General features: G+C 38.4%; 1 protein-coding gene across 8 annotated transcripts in view; it reads left to right on the forward strand.

Moving 5' to 3' along the window:
* Positions 1-1,190: 1,190 nt before the first annotated feature.
* STRADA (STE20 related adaptor alpha) overlaps positions 1,191-19,264 on the forward strand; it is a 32,488-nt gene continuing 14,414 nt past the window's right edge. For 2 of the 8 annotated variants that reach the window (XR_005555180.1, XM_039331355.1), the window contains exons 1-5: positions 1,191-1,360; positions 6,718-6,803; positions 9,050-9,107; positions 13,182-13,210; positions 17,327-17,429. Coding sequence is in view for 7 of the 8 variants with exons in the window: in XM_039331355.1 (XP_039187289.1) it covers positions 6,768-6,803; positions 9,050-9,107; positions 13,182-13,210; positions 17,327-17,429 (226 nt within the window). In the remaining variant the exon portion in view is untranslated. Of the gene's footprint in view, positions 1,361-6,717; positions 6,804-9,049; positions 9,108-13,181; positions 13,211-17,326; positions 17,430-19,264 lie in introns of those variants that run through there. The other 6 variants (XM_039331356.1, XM_039331358.1, XM_039331362.1 and 3 more) reach the window with 6 other exon arrangements.

Here is a 19,264-nt window from a genome sequence, read left to right on the forward strand (position 1 = left end):
TCAGTATAGATGGCCACCATAAAATTGTACATTGGCTCCCGGCTGGCCAGGTCCAGGGTTAAGGCAGCAGGGGCTGTTCCCTCACTGTTTCCAGGATGGCTTCACGGGCCGCATCTGGCCCCCGGGCCTTGTGTTTGACATGTCTGATCTAGTGGTTCGAAAGCATGAAAATGTGAGTAAATTGGTGGGAAGATGGAGGATGAGTAGGAAGGTAACTGGGAACTGGAGGATGAGTAGGAAAGTAACTGGGAATCTGGAAAGGTGTAGCAGTCTTGCAGGAATTCTCCCTTCAGTGCTATTTGTCTTAATGGAGAAAAGCCACACTTTTTTTTTCTAATTTAAGCCCAGTAGAATATTGAAAAGCATCCCAAGGTTGATATTTTCAGTTGCCACCACTTCTTTCCATCCCAGCAAGTGTGATAACGGCAGGGATTACTTTACCATTTGGGAAAGTTGGAGGAACCTCCTTCAGCACACACTCCTCTCCAGGGCAGTTCCTCTCTCCACCTTCATATAATTGCAACAACTATGCAGGATTCGTTTTTTGTGGTGCAGCAAAAAGACCTGTGGAAGTTTTCTTCTTTGCTTTGGACAGGATGAAAACATATTGCAGGAGGAATGAAAGAAAAATGCAGCAGCAATACCTAATACCAGCAATCACACCATGATTTTACACCTAATCACTGCATTTTATTTATTTACCAAAGTTACATTATTTTGGACAGGCACTGCACTATGCCTTATAACCTTTGCTTTATTTTACAAACCATCTTGCCTGATGAAAAGCTGAATATATGAGCTCAGACAGATCAATTGTTCAAAATATGGAAGAATGAGTTTAAAAACAAAGAAATCTTATTTTTCTAGCTACATTTCTGTTGTTTGATAGAAACCTACATTATAAATGTATTTTGCTATTTTCTGAAGAAAGTAGGTCCTACTTTCAAGCTATAGAATATCGACTCTACATTTTCCTCTCTCTGGCGTCGTCAATCTGCCTCGGAATATGTCGAGTTTCGGATTCTCTTGCCGCCTTCAAGCCTGGGCGCTGAGAACTGGCGTACGGGGACAAAGGGCTCCTGGAAGCGGAGTTGACCTCAAAGAATCGCGACCTGCTCCACTACAAGAGATGCGCGCGCAGGCGACCCACGTCTCTCCAGGTTGCTGTGGGAATCTGCGCAGACGAGATGACTCGGGCCTCGTGGGCACTGCGGAGGCTGAGTTAAAAGAGGAGAAGCCTCGCTATTTTCCCAGTCTCGCGCGATTTTCTTTTCAAACGTATTTTTGTCCTTGTTCCGAGTCGATCTTTGTGGACACGAAGTTCCGGAGCTCTTTAGAGCGGGCCGACCGTCTGAGTGAGGTATCTCATATTACACAACCAGTTTACATGGGGTATGCTTGTGCCGGAGGTATAAAACAGGGCTGGTAGGCACCCTGAATGCTAACAGCATCTCCGAAGCCGCTGCTGAATCGAGGATACATCCGTTGCCTGGTTAGGGCAAGTGGATTTCCTGGATCTCGCATCCCAACAATGACCACCTCGAGACGCGGCATTGGCAGCCGCTCCGGCAGTGACTGTTTCTTCTTTTATTTCTCCCTCTGGCTGTTAACTATCAGTGGATCACCCTCCAGTAATTGATCTGTTCTTAAAGACATCTGAGGAAGCCGCAGATATTATTTTGTATTCTCCTTAAGAACAAACAGTCTTTTCCAGGATTATAGAAAGAGTACTATAATCCTGGATTGATTTTTTGTTCGTTTGTTATTATATTTGGTTTATTGAAAAACAACAACGTAATGGCTGAGTTCTGTCAGAAGAATAATTTGGGGTTCCAACTCGAGCCAGAGCTGCGCAAGAATAAATAAAAATGAGATCTAGGCATCTGTGAGGAAAGAAGAAATATTTATTTCTAAAAGCAAAGCAGTTCGCATTTAGGGACAAGCTGCGGAGAAATGAAGTACAGCAGCAGATTTTTATAGGGGGAGCTTGTTCCGGGTGTCAAGTACTGATTCTAGGGGGACACTTGAGGGGCTTGTGTGTATGTGTGTGTGTAGGTATGTAGCTATGTTTATTCTTGTGAACATGCAGTTCCTCTGGGAGACCGAATTTAATTAACTCCGTTTGTATTTGCAGACCTTATCCTTTTATATGTGGATTAAGTCTGGGTAACTTATTTGAGGAAGTTTGCTAATTTTAGTTGATTAACATACACACTATTAATGGGTGTAGTTTATAACCATATTTTTTGTCTATTTGTAACATCATAACATCATCATTCTTGACCTGTATATAGAAACCTATATGCAGGTCAAGAAGCAACAGTGAGAACTGGACACGGAACCACTGATTGGTTCAAAATTGGAAAAGGAGTCCGGCAAGGCTGTATATTGTCGCCCTGCCTATTTAACTTATATGCAGAGCACATCATGAGAAAGGCAGGGCTAGATGAATCAAAAGTTGGAATTAAGATTGCCGGGAGAAATATCAACAACCTAAGATATGCAGATGATACCACTCTAATGGCAGAAAGTGAAGAGGAACTAAAGAGCCTCTTGATGCGGGTGAAGAAGGAGAGTGCAAAAGTTGGCTTGAAACTCAACATTAAGAAAACCACAATCATGGCATCCGGCCCTCTCAATTCCTGGCAAATAGATGGGGAAGAAATGGAGGTAATGACAGATTTTATTTTTCTGGGCTCCAAGATCACCTCAGATGGGGACTGCAGCCAAGAAATTAAAAGACGCTTGCTCCTGGGGAGGAAAGCTATGGCAAATCTAGACAGTATCCTAAAAAGCAGAGACATCACCCTGCCAACAAAAGTGCGTATAATCCAGGCCATGGTTTTTCCAGTTGCAATGTATGGCTAATAAAGTTGGACCATAAGAAAGGCTGAGGGCCAAAGAATTGAGGCCTTTGAACTATGGTGCTGGAGAAGACTCCTGCGAATCCCTTGGACTGCAAGGCATTCAAACCGGTCAGTCCTAGAAGAGATCAACCCCGACTGCTCTTTAGAAGGCCAGATCCTGAAGTTGAAACTCAAATACTTTGGCTACCTAATGAGAAGGAAGGACTCACTGGAGAAGGGCCTAATGCTGGAAAAGATTGAGGGCAATAGAAGAAGGGGACGACAGAGAATGAGATGGCTGGATGGAGTCACTGAAGCAGTAGGTGTGAACTTAAATGGACTCCAGAAGATGGTAGAGGACAGGAAGACCTGGAGGAACATTGTCCATGGGGTCGCGATGGGTCGGACACGACTTCGCAATTAACAACAATTAACAACAACAACATCATAAAGGAAACATCTTTAGGAGGACAGGTTTATTAAATAATATTGTTAGAAGGAAAACAATGATGTGTTTTAAGCTATGGAGTCCTAATTTCTATAGACGAGAAATTATTCAGGGAGGGGTCAATACCAGGCCAATTATCCCAACAAGTGACAACCCTCACAATCTGCCACGCTCAGTCTTCAGCAAGTTTTTCCTGGAGTTTCACTAGATGGGGGTTCATTTAAGGTCTTGTTTGGCCCATATGCATTGTGGATACATGGTACATTAATAATTGCATCTATTGGAACATGCCAATAATTACAAATACAAAAATGAATATCCTATTTTTCCCACTACCATTCCTACTAGGATTTTTTTTAAAGGTAAAACATAGGCAAAAGGAAATCTTTATTTTTTTTTCCTTACTGGCCCACATGGAATCAACAATGCTGAAATAATTCTGTGATGGGATTATTGAGAGAGGCTGAAATGAAAATTTGTCTTGAGACAGCACAGCAGACTACGCAACAGTACAGGGATTAGGCAATAACAGTTTGGAAAACAAAAAATGTGTCTTTTTCTAATGGCTAAGAGAAAATGACTTGCCCAAAGTTATCCAACCCACTTTCATGGCTAAGGTAGGACTTGAATCTACATTCTTTTTCTTTCCAGGTTGGTCCCTTAAACCAAACTGGCTCTAATCACAAATTTGTTTAACTTCTTTTCCTTGGTTTTAAGTGTAAAGAAAACAGGTTTAGCACATACTTAGCAATATCTAGTCTTCACTTTGTAGTTCCAAATGCATTATTAAGGATACATCCAGATTAAAATGCAAAAATCCCTTAAATTTTGCTACACAACATATGTTGGCTTCAGATCTTCTGAATCACATTTCTTAAACTTTCTTATTACTGATTATATAGAGTATAAGCTTTCTCTAGGTTGTTCATCTAAACCAGGCATGTCAAACTGCCGGCCCGCAATGCACAAAAAGTCCTGTGACATCGTGAGTTTGACATGCCTGATCTAGACTATTCCTTTCTCAAACTCCCCTTTCTACACATAGTTACAAATCATTAACTTTCTTACAAGCATATACATTTATGAAAATCAAAGCTGTAAACATGGCAGCTCTGCTTAACCATACATTTCACTCATCTCTTATAATGCAGTTTACAAATACAAAGGCAGATTGGGGCTAGTATTACTTTTAATATACTTTGCAATGGAGTTTTGGAAACAGGCTTTTGTTGGGTTGTGGTTTTGCAATTTCTTCCTCTTAATTAGCATATGTGATAAGAAAAATAGTTAACCAGGATTTAATAGAAGAAATCAGCTGACTAAATTTATGCCTGATTAAATTATCTATTGGACTGTCATTGCAAGACCAAGACACAAGAATTCTTGTCCAATTTCTTGGGGAAAGGGATAAGAAAAGGAAGAAAAAGAAGAAAAAGAAAAAGATTTCTCTCCACATTGCCTTGCTAGCCAGGCTAGCCAAGATGGAAAGATTATTCCTCGTAGCTTAGTTTTCATAAAGAGATTTAGAGGGAAGAAATATTTTGCTATTGCAAAAAAAATTAGAATAGGCTGCAGAGTGAAGAAGGATTAAAGAGTCTTCCCCCTCCTTTTTTTTCCCCCTCAGCCTCTAGCGTTTACTTGCAGGCTGGTAAGCACAGGTAAAGTGAAGAAACAGAAAGATATTGCTCTCAATGGGTTATTTTCATAGATCATCAAAGCAGCATAATTAAGCCATCTTTGTAACTTTTCTTACTTTAAACATAAAATTACAATATTCATGCATATACAATAATAGTAAAATAGTCTCTTTCAATGTAAATGTCTCGAAACATTCCTATATTCAATAACAGCTTTTCAAGAAAATAGTTCTTTTAAGGCTTTTTTCTTTATTTTTTCTTTTAATACAATTGAAAGTGTCTTTATTTTGCCAAATTATATTAAATTACTAGTCTCATCCCATAACACTCCATTTTGTTTACATAAATCCTGTGTATTTCACTTTTTTCGCCTAAATCCAGGCATGCACCAGCCTAAATCCAGATGTCCAGGCATGCACCAGCCTAAATCCAGATGTCCATGGTTCCAGCAGTTGGGGAACCGTGTGAAGCCGAAGTTCCCTTTTCCTTGTCCCTACCTTTTGTGCCTGTCAGTTTGGGGTGTATGTGTACACCTGAGGAGACCTATCCAAAGTCTCTTAGTCACAGCCAAGTGAAGCGCACAAGAGTTTGGTGTAGTTAGGAAAGGCACAAAGCATAAAATCAAACAGTATTGGAAAGGAAAAAAGGGAAAAATTCACACATACGTACACACAATTCATTCCTTTTATATTTGGATATAAAACTTCTCACAGTTCGCACAACACATTTAACCTAGTTAACTGAGTTTTAAAAGTGCACAATTCACTGAATCTTAAATAAGTCAAATAGGTTGTGTTCACATGCTGAGATACACAGAATAACTGATCTGGTTAAGGATATTGTGGAACAGCCTTAGTCTTAGCATTGCTTTCAACTTGGGCACTGAGGAAACATGCATTGATAAATCTTGAAATTATCTTTGATTATCTGTATTGTCCTATTTTTAAACATCCACTGAAATGATGACTTGACAGTTGCTATTCACAGATTCTAAAAAAAATAATATTAAAATGTTGTTCAATAATAAAATATATGTTTAGAGACTGGGTTTTTCATTCTTTGTACACCAGCAGCACTGTAGTTCCTGTTGCCTAAACTGTAGGTTTTTATTCAGGCCATTGTAGATATGCTGCAATTAAGTACTGATTTATTAAGAATATTGTTGGAAAGAGAGTTTGATTTTAAATTGTTTCTTATATCAATTTAATGTTACACTGAGTATGAGAGCAGTATTTGAGAAAAGAAAGAATACCATTCAAGTTTATGTTAAATCCAGTTCTGGTAGTAATGAATCTGTAATGGTGATTGATCAACAGATGGGCGATAGTGCACCAGTATGTTTATAAAGGGATAATAAGACTTCCATCGTAGTCTTAAACTCTCTTCAGCATTATTTGTAAGTCCTGTGTTTGAATATACTTTACTTTAACTCCACAGTCTTTCAATAAATTGGCTTAGGAAGAATGCAAGTACGGCTGTCTTCTACCATTATAGGCAATAGTGTAAATAATATTGACGTAATGAAAGTCACCATGTCTGGGGGTGGGGTTTTTTTATTCCTGCAATGTGTTAATGGACTGTACAATTGAAAAGAATCGTATCTTTCCATAATGGATTCTATTTGGGTATGTTTTTGTTTTAAATTTTAGAATAAAAAATATCCAGTTCACTTAATACAGCTAATTAACTTAGTTAAATGAAGCAAGGTAATAAGAACGTTGGTAGAAATGTTAGTTTTCAGTCTTTTGAGATACATCTCTTGCTTTTTTTTTCCCCTTTCTATTAGGACACTAAAAATTTCATGCCTGTGGAGTAGCATTATCACGTGTGGATTCCATGTCTTTCCTTGTAAGTAAACCAGAACGAATTAGGGTGAGTGTCAAACACTTTCAGCAAAATTTAACAAGAGAATGTCCTTTCTTTTTTGGATTCACGCGATGACAAATAATGTAATTCTAGTTATTTATACTTCTGTAGATATATTTCATCTGTTCTGGTAATGATAGGATTGAGCTACTAACTCAACATACAATAAAGATGTATTATTTGAGCAATAAGAATTTAATTTTGGAAGGTCCTCTAAAAAGAAAAGAAATATTAAAAGAAAAATTCAGAATTTTGGGATGTTATCTTATAGAATTGCTCTATGAGGGAGATAGGCAGTTTCCATGACAGACAGACAGACAGATAGATTAAATAGATGATATATGTTTAAATATCAAAGACTGCAAGATGCAAAAGAATAAAGAAAATTCCTGATTTGGAATTGCATTTTGCAGGCTGTTAGTTCAGATGAAAGAGTTCAGATGAGGGTTCAGCTAAGAAACTGGAGAATTTTAGAATTAGAAGAGCACAATCTGAGATTCGAATGGCATGGTTTTCTGTGGTATGATAAAGTTAAGCTTAAAGTTCATTATAATAGACATGCCATAGTGAGAATATGGTACAGATATAAAGTTTGTCTGTGCCTGAAAATGCCTTTATAGGTCTCGGCATAAAAAAGCGTTTTATAAAAAAGAAACCGTATGTAAAGAATGATTAACTTATCAAGAGTTATAACAGGAACATGGAAACTATAAGATGAAATTAAGAAATCCATTTGACTACAGAAGGATTTAGTTTTCAGTAATTTCCACCTACACAGTTAAGAGAAAGATTTAAGGTAGATAAGACATTTTTAAAATAAATAAATACTTGATATCATTGCATTTGTTGCTACTGGGGGGGGGGAGAAAGGTGATTGTATGGGATTTATGCCCTGGATTTTTTAATGTTGTAAGCCACCCAAAGTCACTATGTATGAGTTGGGCAGCCATATAAATTTGTTTAATAAATAAATAGTTGGTCTGATTAGCGAATAAATAAACATTTGGAATTGAGTAGCAGAAGACAGAATTTTAACTTGAACTATGACCAAAGGATAAAATATAATTACTAAAATGTATAAACTTTTATTGAAATTCGAACAGAAGACGAATACATTAAAGACTGTATAATTAAAGTAGGCTAAAAACTTTGGACACAATATACCTCTGGTGGAGAACCTATGGCACGCATGCCAGAAGCGGCACTCGAAGCCCTCTCTGTGGGCACGCATGCCATGCCCCGGAGATGGTAACCATCCCTCTTCAGCCAGCTGCCTGCTAACTCGCCGAGGTCCCATGTGGCCAGATGCATCCCAGACACGGCTGGTTTCCCTCCCCCCTGTCCCATCCCTCCTGGCCTCACATGCTCTCCTTTTCCCGGGCACGACCCACTGCATCGTCTCCTCAGCTGTCGGCCGTCTATCCAGTTCAGAGGCGGCTTCTCTGAACTTCTGGTGGCGGGCTGCGGAGCCCTAGAGTGCGCCGGTCGAGGGGCTGGCAGACTGTGGATGCTGACAGACACTGTTGGCCCCCATGCGCTCGCTGGCCTCAGTGTGCGGGGGCCGATGGTGTCAGGCAGCAGCCGCCCCGGCCCCTACCTCGCCTTGCCCTGCGATAATGGCACCCCAGCCCTGCCTTGCCTTACCCCATAGGACGAGCCTCCTGCCCACTGCCCCACCTGCCAGAGACCCCTTGGATCTCCCCGAACCCTGTCTGGCCCCAACAGGCATCCCTCCCATGAGCAACATCGAGGTGACCTTGGCCACACTCTGCCATGACCACCACAGCCACGCCCACCCAGTGGGCCATGCCCACCTGGCACCCAGTGATAAATAAGTGGATTTTGGGTTGCAGCTTGGCCACTCAGTCTCTAAAAGGTTCACCATCACTGCAATATACCAGTGAAATAGTGAGTAAATATCTGGTTAAAAGGATTGAAATTTACAATATGCTATAACTTTAAAAAGAATGTATATAAATTTGTATACAATGATTGGAATATGATTACAGAAAAATTATGTAGAATGTATAAAAGTACTTCTAATTTATCTTGTAAATGGATACCATGAATGGTCATTTTATCATATTCGGTGGACCTATAAAAAAGCCAAACAAATTATGATGTGTGTTATCTCTAAACATTTCTCTGCTGTTATATTTTAAGTTTAAAGGTCATGCTGGTTTTTTCCCCTTTTACTTAGTAGAAATATGATAATTATGTCACATTACCTTCTGGGTGATTTTCTTTCACAGCGGTGGATGTCTGAAAAATTTATTCTTGAGGGCTTAAGGGAATTGGAGCTCTTTGGAGGTAAGTGCTTAAACGATATTCATTTTTTTTGCTTCATATTTTTCAGTATAAAGAAAATAAATTGAGTATTTGCAACAAACAAGGTGCCACCCTGCATTCTTTTTGTAAAAGTTACAAAATTGGAATGGCCTCATTTGAGTATCTATTTTACAGAATCTACGGATATAATTCAAGGTTTTTCACATTAATCTCTTATGGATTGCAGCATTCACTGGGAATCCCTTAATAGTTATCATATACTTACCAATTGATTTCTAATGAATTTCTCTAAAATAATTTCTAATGATTTTTAATCTTTGAGTGCTAGATTTTTTGCAGGATGATGTGTTGGATTGATTATCTAAAGGTGTACAGGGAAAATGTTAAAGTTGTAATCTATACATTTAGTCTAATATTTAGGAAAAATGTCTTCAGACAAGGTCAACATGAATATGGGAAACTGATACTCATTAAAAAAAAAGAAATTCCCCTAGCAGTCTTTCCTGAGGGGGCATTATGGTGAAAAAGGAGATATTTGTTCATGAATGCTTGAAACTGTTGAAGATCAGAAAACCCTAATATTAAATTATTTATGTCCTTTTTAAGCTTTATTTATATCATTTGTTAAATAAAAAACAAGTCTGGGCAGCTCACAACACTAATGAAATTAAAAACAAGAAAACCAGGTGCCTCGCTTTCCACCTTCAATCCATCAACCCATACAGTCCTTGGACTCCAATCTTACAATTGCAAATGGCAATCATATGACTCTGGGATGCTGCAACTGTCTTAAATAAATGCCGGTTGCCAAGCACATGACTGTAGTGATGTTGTGATGACCATAAGTGCAATCATAAGTCATTTTTCAGTGATTTTGTAACTTTGAATGGTTGCTAAACAAATGATTGTTGAGAATCACCTATACTATTTTGTTACCTCTGTTGGTTTATAATCCATATTACCCCCATATGTCAAACTTAGTCAAATTAGTCATATCTATAAATTTTACAAAGTCTTTAAAGAAAATTAAGAAGCTGTTCCTAAAACTTAATTAAAAATGAAATTACTAAGCAGATCATAGAATATCTGCCTAATAATATCATACCTACAAAAATATCTCTTCTACTAATCTTTAGAAATGTAAAAGTGATAATGGTCATCTGTTTTGGGTAGTTCGGGAGGTATTAATGAACCTGACAGCAAAGGTTTTTGAGTACTTTTAACAAATGTGGGAAGAATGAGTCCTGAGTTGGATTAATTAATTTTGTATTTGTATATATATTTATTTTAGTGTTGTGAGCTCCAGAGAGTCATGTACTGAGATGAGTGGCCTTATAAACAAATTAAATAAATTAATTTTGCTGAAAACACAGAAGAGAATAGAAACAAATTGATATTTCTCACTAGCAATGATGATAGCAGCATTGGCCATGCTTCCTAACATTTTCTGTTCAAAAGGATTGAAAATAACCCTGCTTGAGTAGTTTCAATGAAAATAATCAGATAACCAAACAAAAATATATTTCATAAAGCAGTTTCCAAGTATGTTGTATACTTTAATTGTGGATTTCATTGCCAAAAATGGGTACAAAGTCACTAATTTATATTTTCTAATTGAAATCAAGATTTTGAAGGATATATCCACCAGTGGCTACTATAAGAGCAGTGTTGATTCTTCAGGTTTAGAAATAGTAACTACTGAACATAAGTTCTGGGGAACAACTGATACTTTTTCTTTTTTCTTTTCCTTGTTTTTTTCCATTGATTAATAACTTTTTAACACCAAGCTAGAGTCTGTTATGGAATAGATGTTTCTTTCATGTAATTAATTTTGGACTTCTCAACCTACATATTATTATTATTATTTGAAGAACTGGCTAAGCTTCCAAAGTATCTTTTCCTTATTAGTTTTAGGGTGTCTTGTAACTTCCTCTCAACTATCTAGCCTAAATCACATATATACAAAAAGAGGGTAAAGGACATGCTTGTGTCTAATAACTCAGTGACAGAAACCTGGGATTCTCATATGTTTACTGTGTGCAGCTTTCTTTCTTCCTCAGTTAAGGACGATGATTATTTTTTGGTGTTTGAAGTCTGCAAGCGGAAACCTTAAACTATTTTCTCCCTTAAAGAAAGAATGCAACTTTGAAAATGTATATGCTTTATGGGAGATAAAATGTGAGGTGTGTATATATGTGTGTATACCATGTTTCTCAAAGAGGCACCAGGTCTTATTTTCGGGGAATGTCTTTATACTCACCTCTGGCACCTACAGCCCTGCCCAGCCAGCCCACTTCTTCAGCAGCCAAAGGAGCAATTTCATTCTGCAGCTGGGAATGGAGCTCTGGCCTGCATTTTGCAGTCAGGCCTTTCTGGAAGGCCTATGCAGCCGAGTACCAAGCTATGGATTCAGTCCATAGTTCAGTCCTCGGCTGCAGAGGTCTTGCAGGCCTTTGACTGCAAAATGCAGGCCTGGCTGCAAAAGACCTCCACAAAAGAAGTGGGCCAGAAGAAGTGGGCCAGTAAGTAGAGGCTTGGCTGCAAGGTAAGTGGGGGCGGGGCACATGGGGCAGCCCCACACCCCACCCAAGCTTGATTTTTAAGTGTGTGCCTCACTTCAAAAATAGGCCTTATTTTTGGGGTAGGCTTATATTAGGCCCACCCCTGAAAATCAAGCTAGGGCTTATTTTCAAGGTAGGCCTTACTTTGGGGAAAGTGTGTGTGTGTGTGTGTGTGTGTGTGTGTGTGTGTGTGTGTGTGTAGAGCTGACATTTACTGACTTTTGTTCTGCAATCATTCAAAGCTATGATGGTATTGGAAAAAGAACTTTATAGCCCATTCAAGATCTTCATAGCATCCTCAGTGACATGATCACCATTGCAGGTGATTACATATAGTTGTATATCTGACCTATGCTTTTTTTCTTTTTTCTCCTTTGCAGAATAGAGAGATAGGAGAGAAAGGGATTGTAAAAAAACAAGCAGTTCTTCAATACATTGAATGCTGTGCTCTGGGAAGGGGGTGGGGGTAGAACAAAAACAAAAGATTTCTTTAGGCAATTTCTCCTTTGCGTGATTTTCCCCCACTCTCACCTGCCAGAAAGGTTGGGGAGAAAAAGATTTCAAGATAAGTATAGTAAGCTTTTTGCACTATTGCACATTAAAACCAATGTAATCGGGCTGGCAACCTGGGGTTGGAACTATGGGTGCACTATGCAAACAGCTTCATCTCTTTTTCTTCAATCTCTCTGCTGTTTGTGGGGTGGGGTTAGGGGAACCAAATTCTGCAGACAGTCTCTCTTTACCTGATTCTTTCCTGCTACTTGCACAATCACATTGCTTTTAATGTGTAGTAAAGCAAACAGCTTACTCTCTGGGAAGTCTCTTTCTCTTTAATCTCTACATTCTGTGAATTGGTGGGATGGGAAGAAAAAGCAAGTGTTTTCTGTAGACAATCTCTCCGCTTTCCTACACACCCAGCCACACATATATACAGATGTGAATGTATGTATATTTTGTATACATAAGTATTGGGTATGTCTAGTTTAATGAAGAGAAGGACGAGTGGGGACATGATAGCAGTGTTCCAATATCTCAGGGGCTGCCATAAAGAAAAGGGAATCAAGCTATTCTCCAAAGCATCTGAAGGCAGGACAAGAAGCAACAGATGGAAACTAATCAAGGAGAGAAGCAACCTAGAACTAAGGAGAAACTTCCTGACAGTTAGAACAATTAACCAATGGAACAACCTGCCTCCAGAAGCGGTGAATGCTCCAACACTAGAAGTTTTTAAGAAAAGACTGGACAAGGCATTTGTCTGAAATGGTATAGGGTTTCCTGCCTGAGCAAGGGGTTGGACTAGATGACCTCCACGGTCCCTTCCAACTTTATTATTATTATTGTTGTTGTTGTTGTTATTAAATACACACATAACAGTTACATATTTTTCAAGAATTTGCTGTTTTTGATCACAGATGTTAATTTGGAACCAGATATTTTGAGGTTATTTTTACTTGTTTATGAATTGATTCAAATTTATTTTTAATGAGTATCTGTTTTAAAAAACAAAGTTGAATTATAAATTTCTTTACTTCAGAGCAGCCTCCGGGTGATTCTCGGAGAAAAGTAAGTGCCTTTCATAGGCTGTGGTGTTGTGGCTTATTGCATGGAAATTTATTCTATTCTTTGTAAATATTTTAAATTTATTTTCATTTTATCTTATTTATACATCAAATATTTTAGCCTTATATGTGTGGACACAAGATTTCACCCTGGAAATAAAGTTGTGGTGATTGGCATATGTATTTTATTTTGGTCAAGAATCTTGGATTCTCAAATGACTAATCTGATGAGGTCTTCTTTATATTGATAATTGGTGTAATGCTTGTTTAAAAAGTAAAATATAAAAGAGTAATAGTTGATCTGCTCTTAAAAAAGTAATAAAAACTCAAATTCAAATCCAAATAAGGCATGCCCAAACAAATTAACATTACTGTAACTTTTCATAATTCTGGCCAGATTCAGAAAAACTCCTGTTTGCTAATCGTTAGGAATAGTACTTGTGCATTTATGAATAATTACATAGAATATTTAAGAGATTATGGTGCAACTTCAGATTTGCCTTCTCAGAAATTTCATTGATTTCAAATAGGTTTCTTCTTAAATAAGTGATATAAATTTATATGGGAGAAATCAACATTCAGTTTAGTATCACTTAATTGTGAATAGATATGTTTATAATAAAGCCATTTGCTGCCTTGTTTGCAGTCATTATTATTCTTTCATCAGTGATAAGCTGTAAAGATGTCATCAATAAAAAATCAGTGTTCAGGGTAAAGCATTTATCAGTTTCAATCTTGATAATTCTTCAGTTTCTGAAAGACCTTTTTTTCAAGAGAAATCTTCCATGGTATACCCATAGGAACAATAAGTGGAATTGTTTGGGGGGGAAAGGGCTATCAAGAAGACCTAAAAAGCAACAGAACTATGATCATAAAACCAGAAAGAGCAAAGTAAATGATAGGTTGTGCTGTAAAAACAATTGTTTAATAAACTAACAACTGTTTGATAAACTTAGCTTTCGTTGGCAGTCAGAGTGGAATGCTGGAGGTTTGAAAGCTCTGCTCATAGAACGCATCACCGATCTACCCGCCCCAGTTGACCGTATTGCTTCTAATAGTCTCGCATCTTACTTGTAAGATCAGGGATCACTGCCTCTCTTATTGTCGCTCTCTTTGCCCACTTTGGACGTATCTGGGTACACTTTGCTATAGGATGGTCCCCCAGTGCCTCCTGTCCTGTGGCCACCCCCCCCCCTTGTGATGGGACCCCACCTCCCATCATTGACTCCTGTACAAATTATGCTGGGGATTTCTCCCCTTTGCCGGTCGTATTTCTTTGCTGTTGCATGAGACAGCAGTTCTGGTCTTGCGTAACTTGCGCCTGTTGTTGTTACACTGTTGTTCCCACTTCCTTAGTGCCTGATAAGCAGGCAGTAACTCTATGTGGCGATTAATTGAATGTTCATCCGACAGCCAAGCCTCCTTCAGTAACCGGCCGCCCTTGGTGACATCCTGGGCGATGGCCTCTGTCCCGACAAGGTCGAACGTGTGATTGTTGCTGGCCATATGGACCCACACCTGTGAACGTTGCTCATGTTGTCTAATGGCCAGCTCGTGTTCATGGATCCTAGTTCCAAGCTGTTTGATCGTCACACTCACAACAAGGGGGGGGGTGGCCACAGGACAGGAGGCATTGGGGGACCATCCTATAGCAAAGTGTATCCATATACGTCCAAAGCGGGCAAAGAGAGCAACAATAAGAGAGGTGGTGATCCCTGAGCTTACAAGTATACAGACAGATGTGAGACTATTAGAAGCAATATGGTCAACTGGGGCGGGTAGATTGGTGATATGTTCTATGAGCAGAGTGCACAAACTGCCAGTCTTATGAGCAGGCTTTCAAACCTCCAGCATTCCACTCTGACTGCCGACGAAAGCTAAGTTTATCAAACAGTTGTTAATTTATTAAACAGTTGTTTCTATATTTATCCCGGTGTTCTGCCGAACTGGTGCAAACTGACTGACTTCCGACTCCCTTTGGTGCAGTAGAATAAGATAGTAACATCAAACCTCAACTTTTTTCTTTTACATAATAGTATAAATTATCTATTTCTATATCAGCAAATCTAATTGGTAAAACTCAAAATCAAAGTTTCATTTTTTTCCACCTCAAGTCCAAAGTCTAGAAGAGATTTCCAAGTAGAAACAAAAGTAATTATCTTTTTTTCTTTTATCAAAGCAATCAATTTAGCCACCTCTGCTAACTTCATCAGTTTCTGCAGCCATTCATCCACTGTGGGAATTGAAGTGTCCTTCCATTTTTGTGCATACAGTAGTCTTGCTGCTGTCAACATATATAACATCAAAATTCAAACATTTTTTCCAAGTCTTTTTCCATTACACCCCCCCCCAAAGTTTCTGGTTTTATCTTTATATTAACTTTAAGAATCTTCTGTATTAGAATATGAATCCTACTCCAATATTTCTTTATTTTATCACATGTCCACCACAAATGATAAAAAGAAGAAGCTTAAACTAGAGGAAAATAAAATTCATTGACAGAAACCTCAAGCAAGGAAGTGTCTATAGGAAAGAAGGGATGCTGTTCTATAGAAAAATATATGCTTATCAAGGAAAGACAAAATAAAACAAAATTGTGCATAGCAACAACAGAAAATTTAATGAGGACAAAAATCATGCTGGGTAAAGTAAAATTGAAACTGAAGAACATTTTAATGTGTCAAGACTAGAGAGCTCTTGCTGTAAGAACTGATAGAAAAATCTAGGTGAGGGAATTATAATATAATTATAGGAAGACAATGGGGGGGGGGAGAGAATGGTGAGATGATGCTGAAGTAGCATTTGCCCAATCCTAAAAATTGCAAATGTGTATCATTTTTCCCCTAGCTTTTGATCTGGTATTTCAACACATTAGTCATTTTTACCACATCATATTTTCCAAACAGGTTTTATCAAAATATAAATTCAGACAAATTTATATTATAAAAAGCTGACACTTGAAATTCCTTTGCTTATTTGTTTGCCATTTTACACCAAAAATGATCCAGTGTTGAAATCCTTGGGGAACAGTGTAATTTGATTTATTTGGAGGAATTATAAAATTTTAATTTCAGATTTTTAATATGTTTGTAAAACATCAAACTTCAGTAGTTTTCTTCTGCATGAATAGAATTTTTCAAGCAGTTATTTTTTTCATGGGCAATTTAGAAATTAGTTTATGCTGTTTTGTAAGACCTAATAGATTTACTGGAAGTTATATTCCTCTAAATAACACCATGCTATGTTTATTATTTTGTGCAGCACAAAAGTTGAATTATATTTGTTTAGTGTGAATACTGCATCTTAAAAGAGTTTTAAACTGGAATTGAACATATACTTACCAGATTAAGCCTTACTGGACTCAGTAAACTTTGAGTAAACTTATTAAATTGAGCTTTTAGACAATATCTATTCTGCTCCTCAAGTTTTCCTTTCTAGTATTTTATTTTCTTTTTAAATAAAGTATTGTTATTATATTTTTCTTAAGTGCACTCAGTATATGTTGTGCTTTTCAAAAAAGGAAGAGAGATTAAAAGAAAACAGTTGAGTTTTTTTCTGTTGTATTGCAAAGAAAATATAATGAAAATGATAGAATCTCCTAATTTATTTTTCCATCTAGCTGAGAGTGGTCAGTGGTTAGTGGTTTTCCTACATTACACTGAGAATCTTCAATATCCTGCTTTCTGAGTAATTTTATCTTAAAATGCTAAGGTTTGAACTTGAAATATTCTACAGAACTGAGCAGAAAAAAATTTCTGGTATTCTTGAAGGCTATATAGTATGTCAACCCCTGGATTATATACTTAGAAATACTGAATTGCATGTTTTGAGCAATAATAAAGATGTGTATGTGTATTTAGAAGTAACAGATAATTTTGTAGCAGAACAAATGCTTCTTGTGACAAATTCAGCAAAAAATACAGCCAATTATATAAAGACTTGGATAGCATTTTACAAGTGTGGATAGCCCTTTCCAAAAATTATGCTTTAGAGATGATACCACCTTCAGCAAAGGATATGTTTTCTATTTCTCCTTACTGATACAAATAGTGCCAAATATATACAATATTGTTTTACAGATTTTATAATATTTTTCTATATCTTATTTTTTATCTTCTAGACCAATGAGGCAAGTTCAGAATCAATAACATCTTCCCCAAAGAGGGACACCATGAGCACTTACCTGCCTGACATCAGTTGTTATGAGTTACTGACCATAATAGGTAATGTTGGTCCTATAATCCCAAATGTGCGATAAATCTGAAGACAAATAGATAAATGTCTATGGAGATTCTCAGTCATCCAGATTATAGTTGTCTCAAAGGTGCTTTTTCTAGAGGCAACTGGATTTTCTTGTTTTTGTTTGAAGACGTTTCGCTTCTCATCCAAGAAACTTCTTCAGTTCTGACTGGGTGCTGGGGAATGGAACTGCTAAAGGACTGTGTTGTAGACTAGAGATAGATGATGTCATATCCTTCCCCCTCTGTTGAAAGAGAGTTGTTCAATTTTGAGATAGATGGCCTCTCTGACCCCTCTTTCAAACTAAACCTCCAAAATGTGAACTTTGCTGTCTTCAAAAGAGTGGCCTTTGTCTTTTAAATGCAAATAGATTCTGAATCTTGTCCTGATGGGTTTGTTCTCCTATGTTGCGCCGTGCATTTATGAAGTGGTTGTTTTATTTTCCCAATGTACAGATCTGCACATGTCTCACCACATTGTACTGCATATATCATGTTGCTCAGCTTGTGTCTCGATGTTTTATACTTCGGGTGGACAAGCTGCTGCCTTTGTGTATTCTTGGGTTTAATATGTTGTATTGGCTGAAGATCCTCCTGAGCTTTTCAGATATTCCTGCAATGTATCGAATGACAACATTGGTTTGTTTATTGTTTTCTTCTTTGTCTGTTATTGAGGAACTCCTGCTGGGTCTTTTTTGGGATTTGATGAAGGCCCAGTTGGGATAGCCACACATTCTGAGGGCTTCCTTGATGTGTTTTAGTTCTTTTTCTTTCCCATCTGATAACTCCCATTTTGTGCTCCAGTGGGTGGTGAGAATCAAAATGTAAATATTGATCTGTGTGTGAGGGGGTTTCTGTATTTATTTATTTATTAAAATTTATAGACCGCCCCATTCCCGCAGGACTCCGGGCGGCTAACAATAAAAACACAATAAAACTTAACAAGACAAACAATACAGTAACATTCATCCAGGGGTCGGATTTTATAAACCCCAGGCCTGCTGGAAAAGCCAGGTCTTAAGCAGATTGCGGAAAACCAACAGGGTGGGAGCGGTCCTAATCTCCGGGGGGAGCTGGTTCCAAGACGTGGGCGCCGTCACAGAGAAATCCCTCCCCCGCAGCCCAGCCAAATGGCATTGCTTGGCCGACGGGATCTGAAGGAGGCCCAACCTGTGGGATCTAACCGGACGAAGGGAACTATGAGGTAGTAGGCGATCTCGCAAATAGCCTGGCCCTGAGCCATATGGAGCTTTAAAGGTAATAACCTACACCTTGAGTTGGACTCGGAGACCAATAGGCAACCAGTGCAGCTCACGGAGGATAGGTGTAATGTGGGTGTACCGAGAAACACCCACAACCACTCGCGCGGCTGCATTCTGGACCAACTGTAGTCTCCGAATACTTTTCAAGGGTAGCCCCATGTAAGCGCATTGCAGTAGTTCAGGCGTGAGGTGATGAGGGCATGAGTGACTGTAAGGAGAGCCTCCCGGTCCAGGTAGGGTCACAACTGGTGCAACAGATGAACTTGTGCAAAGGTCCTCCCAGCCACAGCCGTCAAATGATGTTCCAATTTCAGCTGTGGATCAAGGAGGACACCCAAGTTGTGAACCCGCTCCGAAGGGGGTATATTTTCCCCTGCTAGAGTCAACACTGGACAGTTAACATGATCCTTGGGAGGCAACATCCAAAGCCACTCGGTCTTGTCAGGATGGAGCCTGAGTCTGTAAATGTCAGTGTTAAGGCTTCTGTCTTCTTTAATGTGTACCTTAGGGGATACATATTAAGGAAGATAGAGGGATATCTGGGGAGGAATACAACAT

Source organism: Crotalus tigris, unplaced genomic scaffold, assembly GCF_016545835.1.
Source record: "Crotalus tigris isolate CLP2741 ecotype Arizona unplaced genomic scaffold, ASM1654583v1 scf7180000024437.13266115, whole genome shotgun sequence".
NCBI lineage: Eukaryota > Metazoa > Chordata > Lepidosauria > Squamata > Viperidae > Crotalus > Crotalus tigris.